This window comes from Pongo pygmaeus, chromosome 7 (genome assembly GCF_028885625.2).
Source record: "Pongo pygmaeus isolate AG05252 chromosome 7, NHGRI_mPonPyg2-v2.0_pri, whole genome shotgun sequence".
Classification (NCBI taxonomy): Eukaryota; Metazoa; Chordata; class Mammalia; order Primates; family Hominidae; genus Pongo; species Pongo pygmaeus.
In genome coordinates, this window is record NC_072380.2 from 11047828 (window position 1) to 11065274 (window position 17447).

At 42.1% G+C, this 17447-nt stretch overlaps 1 protein-coding gene across 3 annotated transcripts in view; it reads right to left on the minus strand.

The window, feature by feature from the left end:
* Positions 1 to 3168: 3168 nt before the first annotated feature.
* The window catches only part of TNKS (tankyrase), a 234000-nt gene continuing 219721 nt past the window's right edge, over positions 3169 to 17447 (minus strand). For all 3 annotated transcript variants that reach the window (XM_063668510.1, XM_054497579.2, XM_054497580.2), the window contains one exon: positions 3169 to 8862. In XM_063668510.1, coding sequence (XP_063524580.1) covers positions 8776 to 8862 — 87 coding nt within the window. In that variant the 3' untranslated portion in view covers positions 3169 to 8775. The remainder of the gene's footprint in view (positions 8863 to 17447) is intronic.

The following is a 17447-nucleotide window of genomic DNA, read 5'->3' on the forward strand; positions in this document are numbered from 1 at the left end:
CTAATCTCCCATTCTAGCCAATCAAGTACTTTTTCTTAGGGGACAGAATGGAAAGCCAGTTTTCAGATTAAAAAAAAAAAAAGAACATACTATGCAAGTTAACTCATTTAATTCTCACAGCAGCTCTATGAAATAGTAGTAGTAGTAGTAGTAGTATACTCATTTTTAATGATGAGGAAAGTGAGGCCCAAGAAGAATAAGGAACTTCTCAAGGTCACATGGCTAGTAAGTGGTAAAACCAAGCTATGAACTTTTAGGCCTTCTGATTGCAGGGCTGGAGGTTTTAATCCTACAGTCTTTCAGCTAACTAGTTATGAAATTGACCCAACAGTCCCATACACAGTTGTTTTTGGATAAACATAGAAATGGACCCTTCTGCTCTTAAAGCTCAAAACTTATATTTGTTTTATCTTAGTTCCTTCCTCAGGAAAGGATCCCTCAGGCCTCTCAAAATGTATCAAAGAACTGAAACTCACCAGATCAGCACATCCAGACAGTGAGATGCCCAATCCCTCAATCATCATGGTTGCTTCCTTGCCTCTCCCTAGTTCCTGTTTTCTGACACATTTCTTCCCTGCTGTATAAACCCCTAGTTTTAGTTAGGGAGATGGATTTGAGACTGAACTCCCATCTCCTTGGCTGCACTACCCTATTAAAGCCTTCTTCCTTGGCAATACTCATCATCTCAGTCACTGGCTTTCTGTGTGGCAAGCAGCAGGGCCTAGATCAAAACCCAGGTGTTTTGGTAACAGTCACACTAACAGACTAGACACCTAAAATTCTCATTGTTCTACTTCCATCTTCTCCTCAGACCCCAAAAGCATTTGATTTGTATCACCTTGTACATCTTTTAAGTAGTCCTAAATTAAATAACTATATGGCAGCCAGCACTGTCTGGATGTGCTGATCTGGTGGGTATTCCTACTTGACAGATGAAAGGTAGAGACATGGCCTTCATAGAATTGCCTTGGAGTTATGAAGCAATTCTGTACTGTAGGGCAAGCACTGGTTTCCTGACTTCAGCCTCTACATACTCCCAATGACTCGTAACAACGGTTACCTTATACTTTATACTTTGTGTTACATACCACTGATTTGTGGGCAGAGTTATGAAAGTACAGGTGAATAGACTTATTTTACAAATGGGTCCTTGGGCAGGAACAGTATGCCAAGATCATATTAACAAAATTAACATCTTTCATATTGTGTAATGCGAAGTTGTTTTATTAGCACTGTATGGTAGATGGTAGTTGGTAGAAATGAAGATGTACACACCACCCCCTTTTCCACTGTTTTTTATATATCCAAGTGTTCAGAGCTGATGCCAACCAGAAGACCTGACAGTTAGGTTCCAACTTAATGGGAATAGATGACCCATCTTTCATTATTTCCAATATAGTGTCAGGTGCTCTTTCAGCTTGGAGGCCTATTGTAAAGTCTTATAAGATAATGAAGAAAAGTGAACCTAGCCAAATGATAAAAGTTAACAGGTGCTATAAATAGGACACACTGCCTCTGTGAGAAACTAGGTCACAGCATCCAAACACTCAACGTAGACAACATAATCCAAAAACACTTCTTCAAAACTGGCTACCCAAGAAGCACCCATCCCTTTGATTAATAGGATCTAGTTTTCTAGCAAGTAATTTCCTTCAGAAAATAAACCCAATCCAGCAAGTGATTTACAGCTGCCCCGTCCCACTTCCCCCAATCCCCTACTCACAGTGGTTGATGCTATAAAAGCAGGCCTTTGGAATACGTCTATGTCATAAACTAACCCAGGCTGTTGAAATTCTAAGTTGCTGTTTTATATTCCACTTGATTTTTGTGCACAATTCAGATAATTACTATTTCTATAACCCTTTTTATAACCCCTTATTCTCAAAGTTGTCCCCTCTATAATTTCCCTTTCTATAACCAAAAGGGAACACCTGAGTCTAATGACATTTAGAATCTGATTGTTGTGTGAGACACTGACATAAAATCACATGGCAGAGTCAAGTCTGTTTTTATTCCTGCTTAAACACTGAAACTCCATCTATGATTGGTGATTGGTACATAGCAACTGGTACTTAATCTTTTTATTATTATTTTTTTTGAGATGGAGTCTCACTCTGTCGCCCAGGCTGAAGTACAGTGGCGCGCAGTCTCTGCTCACTGCAAGCTCCGCCTCCCGGGTTCACGCCATTCTTCTGCCTCAGCCTCCCGAGTAGCTGGGACTACAGGCGCCCGCCACCACGCCCGGCTAATTTTTTTGTATTTTTAGTAGAGACGGGGTTTCACCGTGTTAGCCAGGATGGTCTCGATCTCCTGACCTCGTGATCTGCCCGCCTTGGCCTCCCAAAGTCCTGGGATTATAGGCGTGAGCCACTGCGCCTGACCTTCTGGTACTTAGTCTTATAGTGGAAGGCATTCTGGGATATAACATAACTAATTTAACCACTTCCAATTTCACTTCCTCATCTGTAAAACAGAATGAAAAGGCCAGTTTTGCAAAGTTTGGGGTTATTAATGAAAATGTATGTATACAAAGTACTTGGTTCATGTAGGGGCTCAGTGATGGCTATTGTTATTTGCAGGGTTACTAGAACACTTCCATTTATTTATGTCTCTTTGTTGCTCTGACAATCCCTCTGGCAAAAAAGTTAATGTACAGATAAAATTCTAGGTTCAAATCTGCTACGTAATGGATCCCTAGGCATGGAGAAAGAAGAGGGGAAGAATGGAAGGATTTTCTTAGTCCTCTGTGCCAGGCACTGTGCTAAGTATTTAATACTTATGCATGAAGCGGGTGCTCTTCCCCTCCCTCTCCCCCAGGAGGTTGAGAGGGTGAGTTTCTGAGCGATCATGTTGTGCAAGGCCTCTGGGCTGCCTTTGGACCTGGTAGGAGGTCTGACTCTAAAGTGTCAGCCTGTTTGTTTAAGAGATATTTCTGAAAGGAGCCCATTTTGCTCTTGCTGTTGCAGAAGTTATTTAGTAACTCCCATGTGGGCTGAGAGGTGAGGATAAGTCACTTAAAACCCAGGTCTCATTGGAAGACGGAGAGGGAGGGCTGGTATTTGTATTCTGACAGTTTTTCAGGTCAGTTGTGTTAAGGTTGGTCAGGCAGAAATGAACAAGCAGGGCAAAATTAAAATACTTAAGAGCTAACTGCTACCCACGCAAGTGTACTTTAAAAATGGTTTTATTGAATATTAATCAATTACAAGTACAGTGAGCTAGACGTTAAGCCAAAGCACAATTGCAGGTTAAATATAATCACGAAGATGTCTTAAATAGAAACCCACCAGGCAGGCAGGTTAAGTTCCTTGATGCCCTCCTTTGGAAAGAAGTGGAGGGTGAGGGAAAAAGGACTTCCATTTTCGGTGACAAGATGATGACGACTAGAGGACTTTAACATGCCGTAGGTGATTTCCCATGACCAAATCTGTAGGATTGCCAGATTTAGAAAAACCAAACAATGAGAAAAACCAGCATGCTCAGTTAAATTTGAATTTCAGACAAATAATGAATGCTTTTACTGTAAATATATGCCAAATATTGCATGAAACATTCTTAAGCGAAATTGTTTCTCTGAAATTCAAACTTAACTGGGCATCTTGTACTTGATCTGACAATCCTACAAATAGATAAATGCAAAAAAGAAAGGAGAGGGGGTTGGAACCCCTGCCACTGGTGGGTCACACAGAGACTAAAAATAAAAACACCACCAATAATGAACCAAAGAGTCACTACGCTGGTTACTCACACAGACTAACATCACAATGAGAAAACACAATTACTACTCAGAGTGCTGTTGCCAGGCAACATAACATTTTCTCAAAGCTGGTTTTGTAAATGTTTTGAGAAACCTTGATAAAAGTACCTTTTTAGTTTGTAGGTATCAAAGACAAATATTACTACTACGAAGATAAGATGAGCTTGAAACGATGGGAGCAGAAGCAGGTGTTATATGCACATGAAGAGTTTCAATGTTTTGTGTCATGGAGACAGTGTTTACATACTCGAGGTCATCTTCTAGGTCTAGGCTATTGGCCTCAAAGATCTGTGTTCTTTCCTAACTTTGACTGGGTTTCCTAGCCTTTCATCCTGAACTTTGGGAGGGGTGCACGGGTGTGTGAGGGACACCCCACTACCAGGGTTCAACTGCATTTCTCTGCAAACACTGAATCAACACAAGGGCTTTCAGGGTTGCCTGCAGAAATGGGTAGACTGATGAAAAAGAAATCACAGAACAATCTGAATTCTGGAACGTGAGAGAAACCTCTTTGAAAGGATGGGTGGTAGGGCAGGTGCGAAGACGTGAAGTGTAAAGCAAAAAAGAATGTGAAAGAAAGAAAAGCCGAAATGCAATCTACAGTGCGAATGTTATTTCAGAGGAGGCAGAACTCTCTGGCAATGTATAAAACTGCTCATACTACGACCATATTTGGTCGTACAAAGTATATAAAATCTTTAGCATCCTCTAGGTTTCCACTTTAGTATAACCATAGTTTACATTTTAAAACAATTAAAAAACACAGCTTGCATATCAGTCATATTCTACAAGGTATCACAGTTGTTGTTGTATCCCCACATACACAATTGAATAGGCTTTGAAATCTTTCCAGCACTTCTCCAAACCAGAAATCTGGTAGCTGAGGAAGTTCCGATATGGAGAAATTGAAATGGATTAATTTTAGTCAGCTCCATTGCATGTAAGGGAATATTACTTATGAAATATACCGTCATAAAATAAGATGAACAGGTCTGAAACACATGGAGACATGGCCGACTCACTGACACACCTTTCAAACACTAAGAAACGGGACTATAATGTTTTATTTATTAAAATATAAAAGGTTAAAAAGTTTCTGCCATAGTTAAGGCTTTCTAGAGGGGAAAATTTTAATTTATTAATAGTAGAATGCACAAGTGTAGTATTTTTTGAGTGCATTTCCTTTCCATATGCTAGATGTGTACAATAGCTCAAACATCACTTTCACGATTACTTTCTTTTCACTTCTTTGTCACTGATCTGACATTAAACAAATTTAACTTTACTCTTTAAATACATTTCTGACATGAAATCCTATCTAAATGTCATTTTTGAATACCTGCCAAATTAGTAAGGTCTATAGCTTTACATGAGATAATTAGTCCAACAGAAAACACAAGAAGTCGGCTATTTGTCACAGATATCACACAAGTGGGATTCGGATACAGTGGGGGAAAGGTGCTTGAAAATACACACCACTTCTGTTTGCAAGGCCATTTACAGGAATCCAGATAGTGCACGTGTTAAAAAGGCGGGGGTGGGGGCAATGCCCAATAACCCTTCGTGCGATTGGGAGAGACACTGAAACAGAAAAACCTAGACAACTTATTGCATTCTAATGCCGTTCTCCAGTGTAAATCAAAATTTTATTTTTTGTAAAATGGATACAATAATAGAATGTTAATCTACATTATTTGCTTGCCATAGTCAGGCATTTCTCTGTAAATTTCAATACACTTTGCTATTTTGAGAGCAAAGGGAAATCAGTCTAGCCACTAACATCAAGCTCAAAGAAGTATAAGGATGCTATTTCATGAAAACATCCTAATCTTGATTCTACTTATGCTGCTTGAAAAGCTAGAAATTCCAAACTCCAAGAAGGAAAAGGAAAACAAGAATCCTGGTTGCACTGCTGCTATTTTGCATAGAATCAAAACTCTGGGTTCCATGCTGTCATTTGTTAACAAAGCGGCAGAGTGTTCTGAGCAAAGCGCATGAGGCCTAATACCCATTCCTGGTTGTGATACAAAAGCTAAGAGGTATCTGGTCTCCTTTTTTAAGACCCAAGATGAGGAGAAAATGAATGGAGTCAAAGGTCATTGTTGGAGCTAATTTTAATTCCAGACTAGTAATTTAGGAAAGAGGGAAGGAGGTCGAATACAGGGAATGAGGTCGAATACAAGGAGAAAGTTGCGGGACCAGGGCACTTAATTTATGCCTGAGTCAAGTATCCAGTAGGCCAACAGCAGGTAAACTGGAACCATCAGGTCTGGAGAAGCCCTTTAGTTTTGCAACTCGGGTAAAGCTGGTGGAGACGTTCAGATTCTTTCTCCCATGTGGTTAGGGAAACAGAGGGGCCATTTCGGGGTCGGCCATATTGGATGATCGTAACTTGCTAGTATTTCTATATAGTACATATACAAAAAATAAAAGACTTCAGCCTAATTTAATGCCATGCTTTTATATTGGAAAGGGTTCTTCATATGGCTACAGATGAAAATCCCAAATGTAATAAACTTTTGCTAACTTTTGAGTGCACTCATGATGACCTTTGGTTTTCAAGTTCTGAAAAAAATGTATTTGGCTCCTGTGATATATCCATTAACCCACTCTCTTAAGCAGATGAGTAATATATGCACACTCTTTCAAGAACTACTATAAACTTGAATCATTATAAGACAAGAAGCACCGCAAATGTCTTCCTTACACAGTACCTTCACTTGGCACACAGAGCATGAGACATATAACACTGGCAGTTTAAATATTGAACCACAGTTTAACTTCTCAAGTGTAAGGACCAAGATGAAAACTGGCGCATCCATTAATCTAGTTAGTTATGATGGAAACAACATACAACCACAGTTAGGTAGTGGTTTATCTTTTTAATGAAGCTATAAAGCTTTCCATATCTATATCATATTAACTCTTTTACTTAACTAAAAATCACAGCTGTGTTTACCATTTTAAACTACGTCTGGGGGAAGGTAAGTAATACACACTTGACAGCTACTGAAAACTACACAGATGGCAATTTCTTCAACCCTTTGTTACAGCAAAAGAGAAGGAAAGAAGGGGAAAAAAAGCCCTCTTAATGAATATCAACTCTCAAGCCTCACGTGGAATTCTAGTGCTGTTAAACAAGTAGCCAAGACACAAACACCCAGCTTGGGTCACTGAAACTTCAAAAGAAGAAACAACTGAGGCTAATTCTTGATTTAATTTTGAGGACCCATGCAAAATTCAGCTACAAACATTCAAACTAGTCTGGATGCCTAGTTCCAGCACTGGGTTGAAGCCAAAATCAAAGCAAAATGTGTGTATTTTAAGAGTGTATTTCTAGAAGTTTTGCATGTAACCATTTTATTTTGCTTCAGGAGATTTAAGGAGGTCACAGCTTAATCACCTTGCATTAAGCCCATCGTTTTCAGGCTCTGAATTGCAATGGCAAGTTTGTGTCACGCTGTCTTTCCTATTCCTCGTCGTGTTTATATTTCTTTCACTTCAAAGCAGAGTAGATGCACAGTATATCAAGTAAATAAGTTAGTGCACTCAATTCATACTCAGTTAAGGTGAAAATGGCAAGTGTAAGAACTATAAGGGATAATTTTTTTATAAATGTCAATGGCACTTGGTAAATGTTGATGAAAATAAACAGTAATTTCACGAAGAAAATTGTATGGTATTTCTTTCTCACCTTCATTTAAAAAAATAACGGAAAGGGCTTTGGTTTCCATTTTTGTTCTCCTTGTCTAAATACACTAAGAAGTTTGAAGAAATGGTTAAAAAATGTAATGCAAGGATCTTTATGAACTATTTGAAGCATGCCACTCAAAATAAACCCCAAATCTGGAGTAAACAAAAAAGTCCTTGCATTTGTGTGTATCTATCCACTATGCGGGTCTGAATCCCAGCTTTCTCAACTAAAGAAACAATAAAGTGGTATTTTTGTGACCCTAATGAAGTACAGTAATTTCACTGACTTTTGAAATAAGGCAGCTAATTTGGAGGGAGGTAACAGTCCCAACAGTACAGATTAAGGGAAGGGAAGCATTTATTTTTTGGAGGCATCCCCTGGATCCACTGGGGCTGAGATGATACAGAACCACACGCTCCTCACCCTCCTTAATTCAGCTCTTCCTTCACAGCCTCCCCAGTTTTTTCACCTTGGAACTCAAGCCTGTATCAACCTGCATCTCCAGTACTGTCCCGAAGACCTCTGTGGCAGGCTTGTGTTGGAAAGAGCAAGTGGCCTTCACCGGCTTTGACTTCTCTGAATTTAGGCGTTCCTAAGTCAGGCTGGTGTTTGTGCCCTTCCCTTATAGGCCGATTCATAAAAGGATACTAAAACTTGATGTTTTTTCCTTTTCATCTCAATTTATGATAATGAGAAGTGCAGCTACAGAGCAAAATAAAAAAATTTTTAAAAGTGGAAACTGAATCTTGCTCAGCCAGAAGCTTGGGTTGCACTGCTAATGATTTTGTCAGCGTGACTTTGTGCAAAATATCCTCAAGAAGGCTCTGGCTCATTTTCAAAGTAACCAAAAAAACACAAAAACCAAAAAACAAACAAACAATAGCCAATGATGCATGTCTGGCAAATCAAAAACAAGCCTGTCGCCTGTTGTATGTGTATATTTGTTATATACACGTGTCGTGCATAACAAAACAAATGTAGTGTGTGAATCGTGAATATTTGAAAAAGCATTGGTTTTCTTATTTTCCATTTCCAAGTCTAGATCGAAGCAATCTTGTTTTAGAAATGGATAATTGCAATGAAAATGAGCCTGAGATATGTTAAAAGGCCGCCCCTGTAAACATTTCCTCAAAGGGAACAGTAGCAGTTGAGTATGTATCAGTTACTCATACTATTCATCACTATAGCAATGCTTTATAAAAGACAAACAGCTTATTTCTAGGCTGTCAGGGACTTCTAGAATATTGATGTTGTTGTTAGAAACAATCCTCTGTAATCCAGTCCCAGGTTGAAATCTGATCTGGCCTTCACCAGCAGGCATTCACTAGGTCTTCTGCTCTGCGGCTGTTGCGGTCTGGGAAGGGGCTTCTGGCTTCATGATCTGGTAAGTGATGAGATACTCTGGGTATGCCTGGGAAGGACAAGAAGAAAAACAAATCACCCTTCTAGTAGGCACAATATTAAAGCCTTACCGAATGTGGAAGCCTCAAAGGCTGTTAATCGTGACCAATTTTCTATATAGACTCAGTTTCTTAATAGGCGCCTGAACAATTTGAGGTTCACCTACTTAACTGTAAATAAATGTGTATAAACCCTACAATCTAGAAAACTGAATGTTATTTCTACTTTGAATACTGTAAATTAAACTCCATTCATCCTTTATTAGAGAGCCATGTGTCATAAGCAGGGAAACTAAGGCCCGAGGTGGCACTAATATCTTTCTTTTTCACCTCACAGAGCATTAGTGCTGTCACATAGCGTGTGTTCAATAAAAGTTTGCTAAATGAAAGAAAAATTTTGCTGAATCCAGTCCAAATTAATCATAGAAGATGATGTAACCCACTGAGCTAGGAGGAGTAAGGGTGAGATGTACTGAGTCACCAATAACCCAGAAACAACAGTTTGGGAACAATTTTTAAAAACTGACTACTCAAAGGCATCATTTACGGGAGAGATAAGGGCTCCGATTTAGACTGGCCTCCTTCATATTCTCTTTCTCTTTTTTCTTGCAGTCAGTAAAACACAAGGCTGTGTCTGGAATGGGAAGAGTACTTCTTGGTGGGAGCAGGAAAAAGGAGGCTGATCAGAGGAAGCTGCTAAAAACCTAACCAGAAATTGCAATGAAGGCAGCAATTTGGAAGGAGAGGTAGGACACCCCTTAGTGAGTAGACTACATAGGAATTCTTCAGCCCTAACTATAACATGACGATGAAACTAGACTCAGTAAGAAGACTCTTGGGTGAGCAAAGTGTTTTGGGGACCAAAAATAGTTTGTTCAATGCTGACCAACAAATTACTTGCATATAGATACAGGATAAGATAGTAAAAGGAAAGAAGGATAAGTAAAAACTGAATAGTAATATTAGGATTTTTGTGAGAACTAAATGCAAAAGTCTTAGAATAGGTTTGGCATAGTAAGGATCTATTATTGTTATTATTTTTATTAGTATTCATTAGAGAGTACTCCCTCCTAAAAGCTCTCAGCAAGGACTTTAAAAATAACAAAAAACCATAAATATGTTAAGTTCTGTCTCTCTCTCTCTATATATATGTATGTATATATGGAACCATTCATAATATTCTTTTCCATAATTCCAGTCTGCTCTGATTTTAGTTAAAAACAACAACAGTTTCTATTTTAGTACATTTAGTGGGAAGAAACGAAGATTGAAAATCTCTCCTGACTTTCCAATCTGAAATCTCAGTAACCAGTCTGTACTTTTATTTTTGTGAGAATATTACAGTTTCTCACAAAAGAAAGTATCTGCAGTTTTATCTTAAGACATACACTTAATTTTGAAATGGTTTACTAAAACAATCTAGGTAAAAAACCTACTTGCTAATTCTAGAGTTGAGTATAAAAAATCTAGCAAAGCTCAAATACTGGTAAAAACTGAAAATACTAATTAATCAACCAGGTGGCTTAATGGTCAAGAAAACTATTTATCACCAGCATCCGTGTATTGAGCATCTACCACATAAGAACACTCTGGTGTGAGATGTGGACCTGCTGTGAAGGAGCTTACCATGCAGACAGACAAAAACAGGAGAAATGTAAAAAGAACGCAGGCTGGCATATGCTGAGTGTCAAAAATGAGTGGACGCCCACTCCTACTTCCTTTTGTCCGAGTGAAGTTTAATATCTATAATACTTTCTACGACATTTTACTTGCGGAAAAGCTGTTGAAGCAAAGGAGTCAGTAGTGCCGGTGTCTGCATTTAGGTAGCTCATGATTTAAGGGGATCCCTGACACATGTCCATCTTAGTCAGGTGGATTCTAAGATTCTAATGGCATGAGTTACTTAAAGGTCCTTATCTAAATGCTCCCGGTTCCTAATGATTAGGCTACTGAATTGTTTCTGTGTATCCTTTAAGTTACTAATTAATCAATCACAGTCCAGAGGGATTAAAGGTAAGGGAATTACTAAACTGCAGAACTAGAAGGGCCTCAGATGGACCAAAAACCATCATTTTCGGTCAAGTCACTTTAAATCCATGCTGGTTATACCAGCATAGGATGTATGTATGTATTTATTTACTTATTTTTTAAATACACAACCACTAACTCATTTTCTGAATTAATTTTCTTCTTAATCCAAATCCCTAACACTAAAATTTAAATTCAAACGCTCTCAGTTTATGTCTCATAGAGGTGAGGAAGGGACCGTCATGCTCTCTTGAATGATTCTGTACATTTGGAAACCATTTTAGAAATCATTCTATTCTACAGTCTTTTCTTCTCCAGGTTAAGTAATTCTGCATTGTTCACATCAGTTCAGTAAAGTAGCTGAAATCTCTGGAGCAACCAATGAGCAGAGAACACCTCTCCTTCATGTCTAATGTGAAGTTTAAAGTACAACATATACAAATGCCACTGACATCTTAAGTCCAATCATATGTTATAATCAGAGCCACTTTTCTTTCCGAGTACAGTTCAGTTAACCTTCAATATATCTTTTCAATCTTCAAGAAAGAAACAATCCCACCAATAACGAATACTACTACTCAAATCATCCTCAATCAAAAACACATAAAACATGTGTGTGTTTTTGAAAGTTAAACATTAAGAGTGAAAGATGATTTAGAGCATGACTAAGGAGAATGAAATAAAAGTTAGCAAAGGAAAACTTCCTTATAAAATCAGCAAAAACTGCTCATGAGAAAGTACTCAATTAGCAGACACTAGAGTTAACACGATCCATGTGTACAAGTATACCTGAATATGGAAGAGCAATTATCCTCCCCTGAAATAAAATAAATGCTGAGTGCATTTCTTTATTCAGGCATTTTTTTCTTTCAAATAAGTTTTGTACTAATCACTCTCTAAAATTATTTCATCAGAGACTGACTAAACTATCAAGTCAAATTTTACCTGGGAGATGGTTAGTTAGTAAATTTCAGAAAAGTAAACTTATACTTATCTTCTAAGTATTCATTATTATTTCTTTGTACCCAATTATGAAATAAATATTCACCACTACAGATAACTTATATTTAAAATATATGGTAAAGAGAACTGAAACCACTCATTAATGCCCAGTGATAACCACTTATGTTGTGGGTAAATCAGAGATAACTTATAGTATATTTAAAATATATGGTAAAGAGAACTGAAACCACTCATTATCACCCAGTGATAACCATATTCTTATGTTGTGGGTGAATAAATCACTCATTAATACCTGGTGATAACCATATTCTTATGTTGTGGGTGAATCTATGTTTGGTATATATTATGTAAATGTTAAAAAATACCAGACATATGAATATATTAAAATTTATTTAACAATTCTACTTTTGCTGAATATTTAGGTTGTTTAAATTTTTTATTATGATACTCAAGACAGTGATGACTATTCATATATTCATGTATATAGTGTGTGTGTGACTATCACTGATTATTCCAATACAAATTTCTAGAAGTATAATTACTGAATAAAAGTAAAAAAAAGCTTCTTTTCTAGAAGTTTAAGGTTTATGATTTAAACAGAAAAATATGATAAATTTATTCCTTCCTTTTTAAAAACTTTTTATTTGGAAACAGCTACCAACTTACAAATAAGTTGCAAAGATTAAAATGGTACCAAAAACAGCTACATAACCTTACCCAGATCTACCTTTGGGAAGGTTTTATTTATCTCATTTGCTTTATCATTTGCCCCTTCCCTGTCTCTGTATACTAGATACACCCACACCCACACATACACACACACACACACTTGCTTTATCATTTGCCCCTTCCCTGTCTCTGTATACTAGATACACCCACACCCACACATACACACACACACACACACACACACACTTGCTTTATCATTTGCCCCTTCCCTGTCTCTGTATACCAGATACACCCACACATACACACACACACACACACACACACATATGCATTTTCCCCAAAACGTTTACAAGTTATATACATCATCATGGTCCTTTATCCCTAAATATGCCAGTACATATTTTCTAAGCATAGAGATATTGCCTTACGTAAGTACAGAATCAACCTTAAAATTTTACATTGATATAATCCTTTTATTTAATGTCCATATTCCAATTCTGTCAGTTGATCTAATAATGTACTTTCTCTTCCAATACTGGATGCAGTTTGGGGGCAGAAGGTTAACTTAGTTTTCATGTCTCTTGGGCCTGATGCAATCTGGAAAGTTAGCACAGCCTTTCTGTCTTTTATAATATTAACATTTTGGAAGAATACAATCTTTCAACATTAAAAAAAGTAAAACATTCCTCATTTTGATTAGACTTACATCATGTATTTTTGGCTGGAATGCTGCAGAGATGTCGTGCCTTTAGAGTATCCACCTAGAGAGACAATATAAGCCTATCTGTCCCTCATTGGTGATGTTGATTCTGATTGTCTGGTCAAGGCACTGTCCCCTTTCTCCAATATGTAATTACTACTCCCCCCAGCCCCCGTTGAAAGTAAGTTTGTAATAAGAAAACCACGCAAATATTCTGCTCCTTAGTGAAACAGTCCCCATATTTAGCATCCATTAATAATTCTTGCCTGGTCTAATAATGGGTACATGATGAGTCCCATGTCATCCCTCCGTCCTTCCCTCCACCCCTCCTTCCCTCTTTCTCTCTCCCTCCCTCTTTCTCTCTCCCTCCCTCTTTCTCTCTCCCTCCCTCTTTCTCTCTTTCTCTCTCCCTCCGTCCCTCTCTCTCTCTCCCTCCGTCCCTCTCTCTCTCTTCCTCCGTCCCTCCCTCCCTCCCTCCGTCCCTCTTTCTCTCTCCCTCCCTCCCTCCCTCTTTCTCTCTCCCTCCCTCCCTTTCTCTCTCCCTCCCTCCCTCTTTCTCTCTCCCTCCCTCCGTCCCTCTTTCTCTCTCCCTCCCTCCGTCCCTCTTTCTCTCTCCCTCCCTCCGTCCCTCTTTCTCTCTCCCTCCCTCCGTCCCTCTTTCTCTCTCCCTCTCTCTCCCCCTCTGCCTCCCTTCTTCCCCCTCCCTCCTTCCATCCCTCCCTACCTCCGTCTCCTCTCACTCCCTCCCTCTCTCCCTACCCCCCATCCCTCTGCCTATCCCTTCTTCCCTCCCTTACTCCCTCTCTCACTGCCTCCCTCCCTCTCCCCTTCTCTCCCTGTCTCCCTCTGCCTCCCTACACCTCTCTCTCCCTCACTCCATCCTCCTCACTCCCTCTTCCTCCCTCTCCCTCCCTCTCTCACTCTCCCCCTCTCCCTCCCTCTCTCACTCTCCCTCTCTCCCTCTCCCCCTCTGCCTCCCTCTCTCACTCTCCCCCTCTGCCTCCCTCTCTCCCTTACTCTCCCCCTCTCCCTCCCTCTCTCCCATTCCCTCCCTTGCTCACTCTCCCCCTCTCCCCCTCTCCCTCTCCCCCTTCCCTCCCTCTACCCCCTCCTCCCTCCCCCTCTCTCCTCCCTCACTCTCCCACCTCCCTCTCTCACTCTCTCCCTCTCCCTCTCACACTCTCCTCTCCCTCTCTCTCCCTCTCCCTCCCTCTCTGTCTCCCTCTCTCACTCTCTCCCTCTGCCTCCCTCTCACTCTCCCCACTCCCTCCCTCTCACTCTCTCCCCACTCCCTCCCTCTCTCCCTCTGCCTCCCTACACCTCTCTTTCCCTCACTCATTCTGTTGTCCCTCCCTCCCTCCCTCTCTCTCCCTCTGTCCGTCTCCCTTCCTTCCTCTCTCTCTCTCTCCCTCCCTTCCATCCTCACTCTCTCTCCCTTCCTTCAGCTCTCTCTCTCCCTCTCTCCCTTCCTTCCTCTTTCTCCCTTCCTCCAGTCCTTCCTCTCTCCCTCGCTTCCTCCCTTCCTTCCTCTCTCCCTCACTTCCTCCCTCTCTCTCCCTCCCTCTGCCTCCCTCTCTCACTCTCTCCCTCTGCCTCCCTACACCTCTTTCCCTCACTCCCTCCTCCTCACTCATTCCCTCGTCCCTCCCTCCCTCTCTTCCACCCTCTCCCTCCCTCCCTCATCTCACTTCCTTCCTCCATCTCTCCTCCTGCCCTTCCTCTCTCTCCCTCCCTTCCTTCCTCTCTCTCTCTGCCTCCCTTCTATCCTCACTCTCCCTCCCTTCTTTTGGCTCTCTCTCTCCCTCTCTCCCTTCCTCTTCACTTCCTTCTTTCTCTCTCTCCCCTTCCATTCCGTGTCTCTCTCCCCCTCCCTTCCTTCCTCTCTCTCACTCTCTCCTTTCCTTCCTTCTTCTTTCTTTCCCTTCCTTCCTCTCTCTAGCTCTCCCTCCCTTCCTTCCTCTCCCTCCCTATCTCTCTCCCTTCCTCTCTCAATCCCTTCCTCCTCTTTCTCCCTTCATTCCTCCTTCTTTCTCTGTCCCTCCTTCCCTCCCTCTTTTCTATCTTCCTCTCTCCCTCCCTTCATTCCCCCTTCTCCCTTCCTTCCTCTCTGTCTCCCTCCCTTCCTCCCCACCTTCCTTTTTCTCTCTCCTTCCTCCATTCCTTCTTTCTCCCTCCATTCCTCCTTCTCCATCCTTCCCTCCCTCCCCTTCTCTTTCCCTCCCTTCCTTCTGCTCTCTCTCACTCCTTTCCTTTCTCTCCCTCCCTACTTTCCTCTCTCAATCCCTTCCTCCCTCCCTACCTTCCTCCTTTCTCCCTCCATTCATTCCTCTTTATCTGTTCCTCCCTCCTTCCCTCTCTCCCTCCCTCACTTCCTTTCCCTCTCTCTCCATCTTCCTCTCTCCCACCCTTCCTTCCACTCTCCCTCGCTATCTCCCTCCCTTTCTTCTGTCTCTCTCCTTCCCTTCCTTCCTCTCCCTCCCTCACTTCCTTTCCCTCTCTCTCCATCTTCCTCTCTCCCACCCTTCCTTCCACTCTCCCTCGCTATCTCCCTCCCTTTCTTCTGTCTCTCTCCTTCCCTTCCTTCCTCTCCCTCCCTTCCTCCCTCTCTCCATTTCTTCCTCTCTCCAGCTCTCCCTCCCTTCCTTCTCTTCCTCTCTCTTTCCCTTCTCTCTCTCCCCCTCCCTCACTCTCTCTCCCTTCCTCCCCATCTCTCCCTCCCTTCTTCACTCTTCCTCCCTCCCTCTTCCTCCCTTCTTCTCTCTTCCTCCCTCCCTTCCTCTCTCTCTCCCTTCCTTCATTCTCCCTTCCTTCCTCTTTCTCTCCTTCCCTTCCTTCCTCCCTCTACCTCTCCCTCCTTTCCTCCCCCCTCCACTTCCCTTCTCGTTTCTCTCTCTCCCTCCCTCCTTTCCTTCCTCTCACTTTCTCCCTTCCTTCCTTCCTCTCCCCCTCCCTTCCTTCCTCTCTCTCCCTCCCTTCTTTCCTCTCACTCTTTCTCCCTTCCTTCCTCTCTCTCCCTCCCTCCCTTCATTCCTCTCCCTCCCTTTTGCTCTTTCTCCCTTCCTTCCTTCCTCTCTCTCCCTCCCGCTTCCTTCCTCTTTCTCCCTTCCTCTCTCTCTCTCCCTTTCTATCTCCCTTCTCTCCCCTTTTCCCTCCCTTTCCTCTCCTTCTCTTTCCTCCCTCCCTCTCATTCCTTCCCTCCCTCCCTCATTCCTTCCCTCCCTCCCTTCATCCCTCTCCCATCCTCCCTCTCTCTTCCTCCCTCATTTCCTTCCTCTCTCCCTCTTTTCTCTTTCACTCCCTCCCTCTCTCCTTCCTTTCTATCTCTCCCTCCCTCCCCCCCTCTCTCCTTCCCTTCTATCTTTCCCTCCCTTCATCCATTCCTCCCTCTCTCTCTGTCTCCTTCCCTATCTCTCCCTCACTACCTTCATCTCTCTGTCTCCCCTGCTTCCTTCCTCTCTCCCTCCATCCCTTCCTCCCTCCCTGCCTTCCGTTCTCCCTCACTTCCTCTCTCCCTCCCTCCCTTCCTATCTCCTTCCCTTCCTCTCTCTCCTCCCCTCCCTCCCTTCCTCTCTCCATCCCTTCCTCCCTTTCTTTCTCCTTTGCTTCCTCCCTTTTTCTCCCTCTATTCCTCCTTCTTTCTGTTCCTCCCTTCCTTCCTCTCCCTCCCTCCCTCCATTCCTCCCTCTCTTTCTCCCTCCATTCCTCCCTTTCTCTGTCCCTCCTTCCCTCCCTCTGTCCTTCCCTCCCTTTTCTCCCTCCCTTCCTTCCACTCTCTCTCCCTCCCTTCCTTCTTCTCTCCCTCCTTCATTCCCCCTTCTCCTTTCCTCCCCCCTCTACTTCCCTTCTCCTCTCTCTCTTCCTACCTTCCTTTTCTCTCTCCTTCCTCCAATCCTTCGTCCATTGCCCTCCCTTCCTCTTTCTCCCTCCCTTCCTCTCTCTCCCTCCCTTCCTCTCTCGCTTTCTCCCTTCCTGCCTCTCCCCTCCATTCATCCCTCTCTCTTTCCCTCCCTCTTTCCTTCCTCTCTTCCTCCTTCCTTCTTTCCTCTCTCCCTTTCTCTCTTCCTTCCTCTCTCTCGCTTTCTCCCTTGCATCCTCTCTCACTCTTTCTCCCTCTCTCTCCCCTTCTTTCCTTCCCTTTATCTCTCTTTCTTCCCCCTTCTTCTCTTCCTCCTTTCCTTTCCTCTCTCCCTCCCTTCCTTAGTCTCTCTCCCTTTCTTTCCCTCCCTTTCTGTCTCT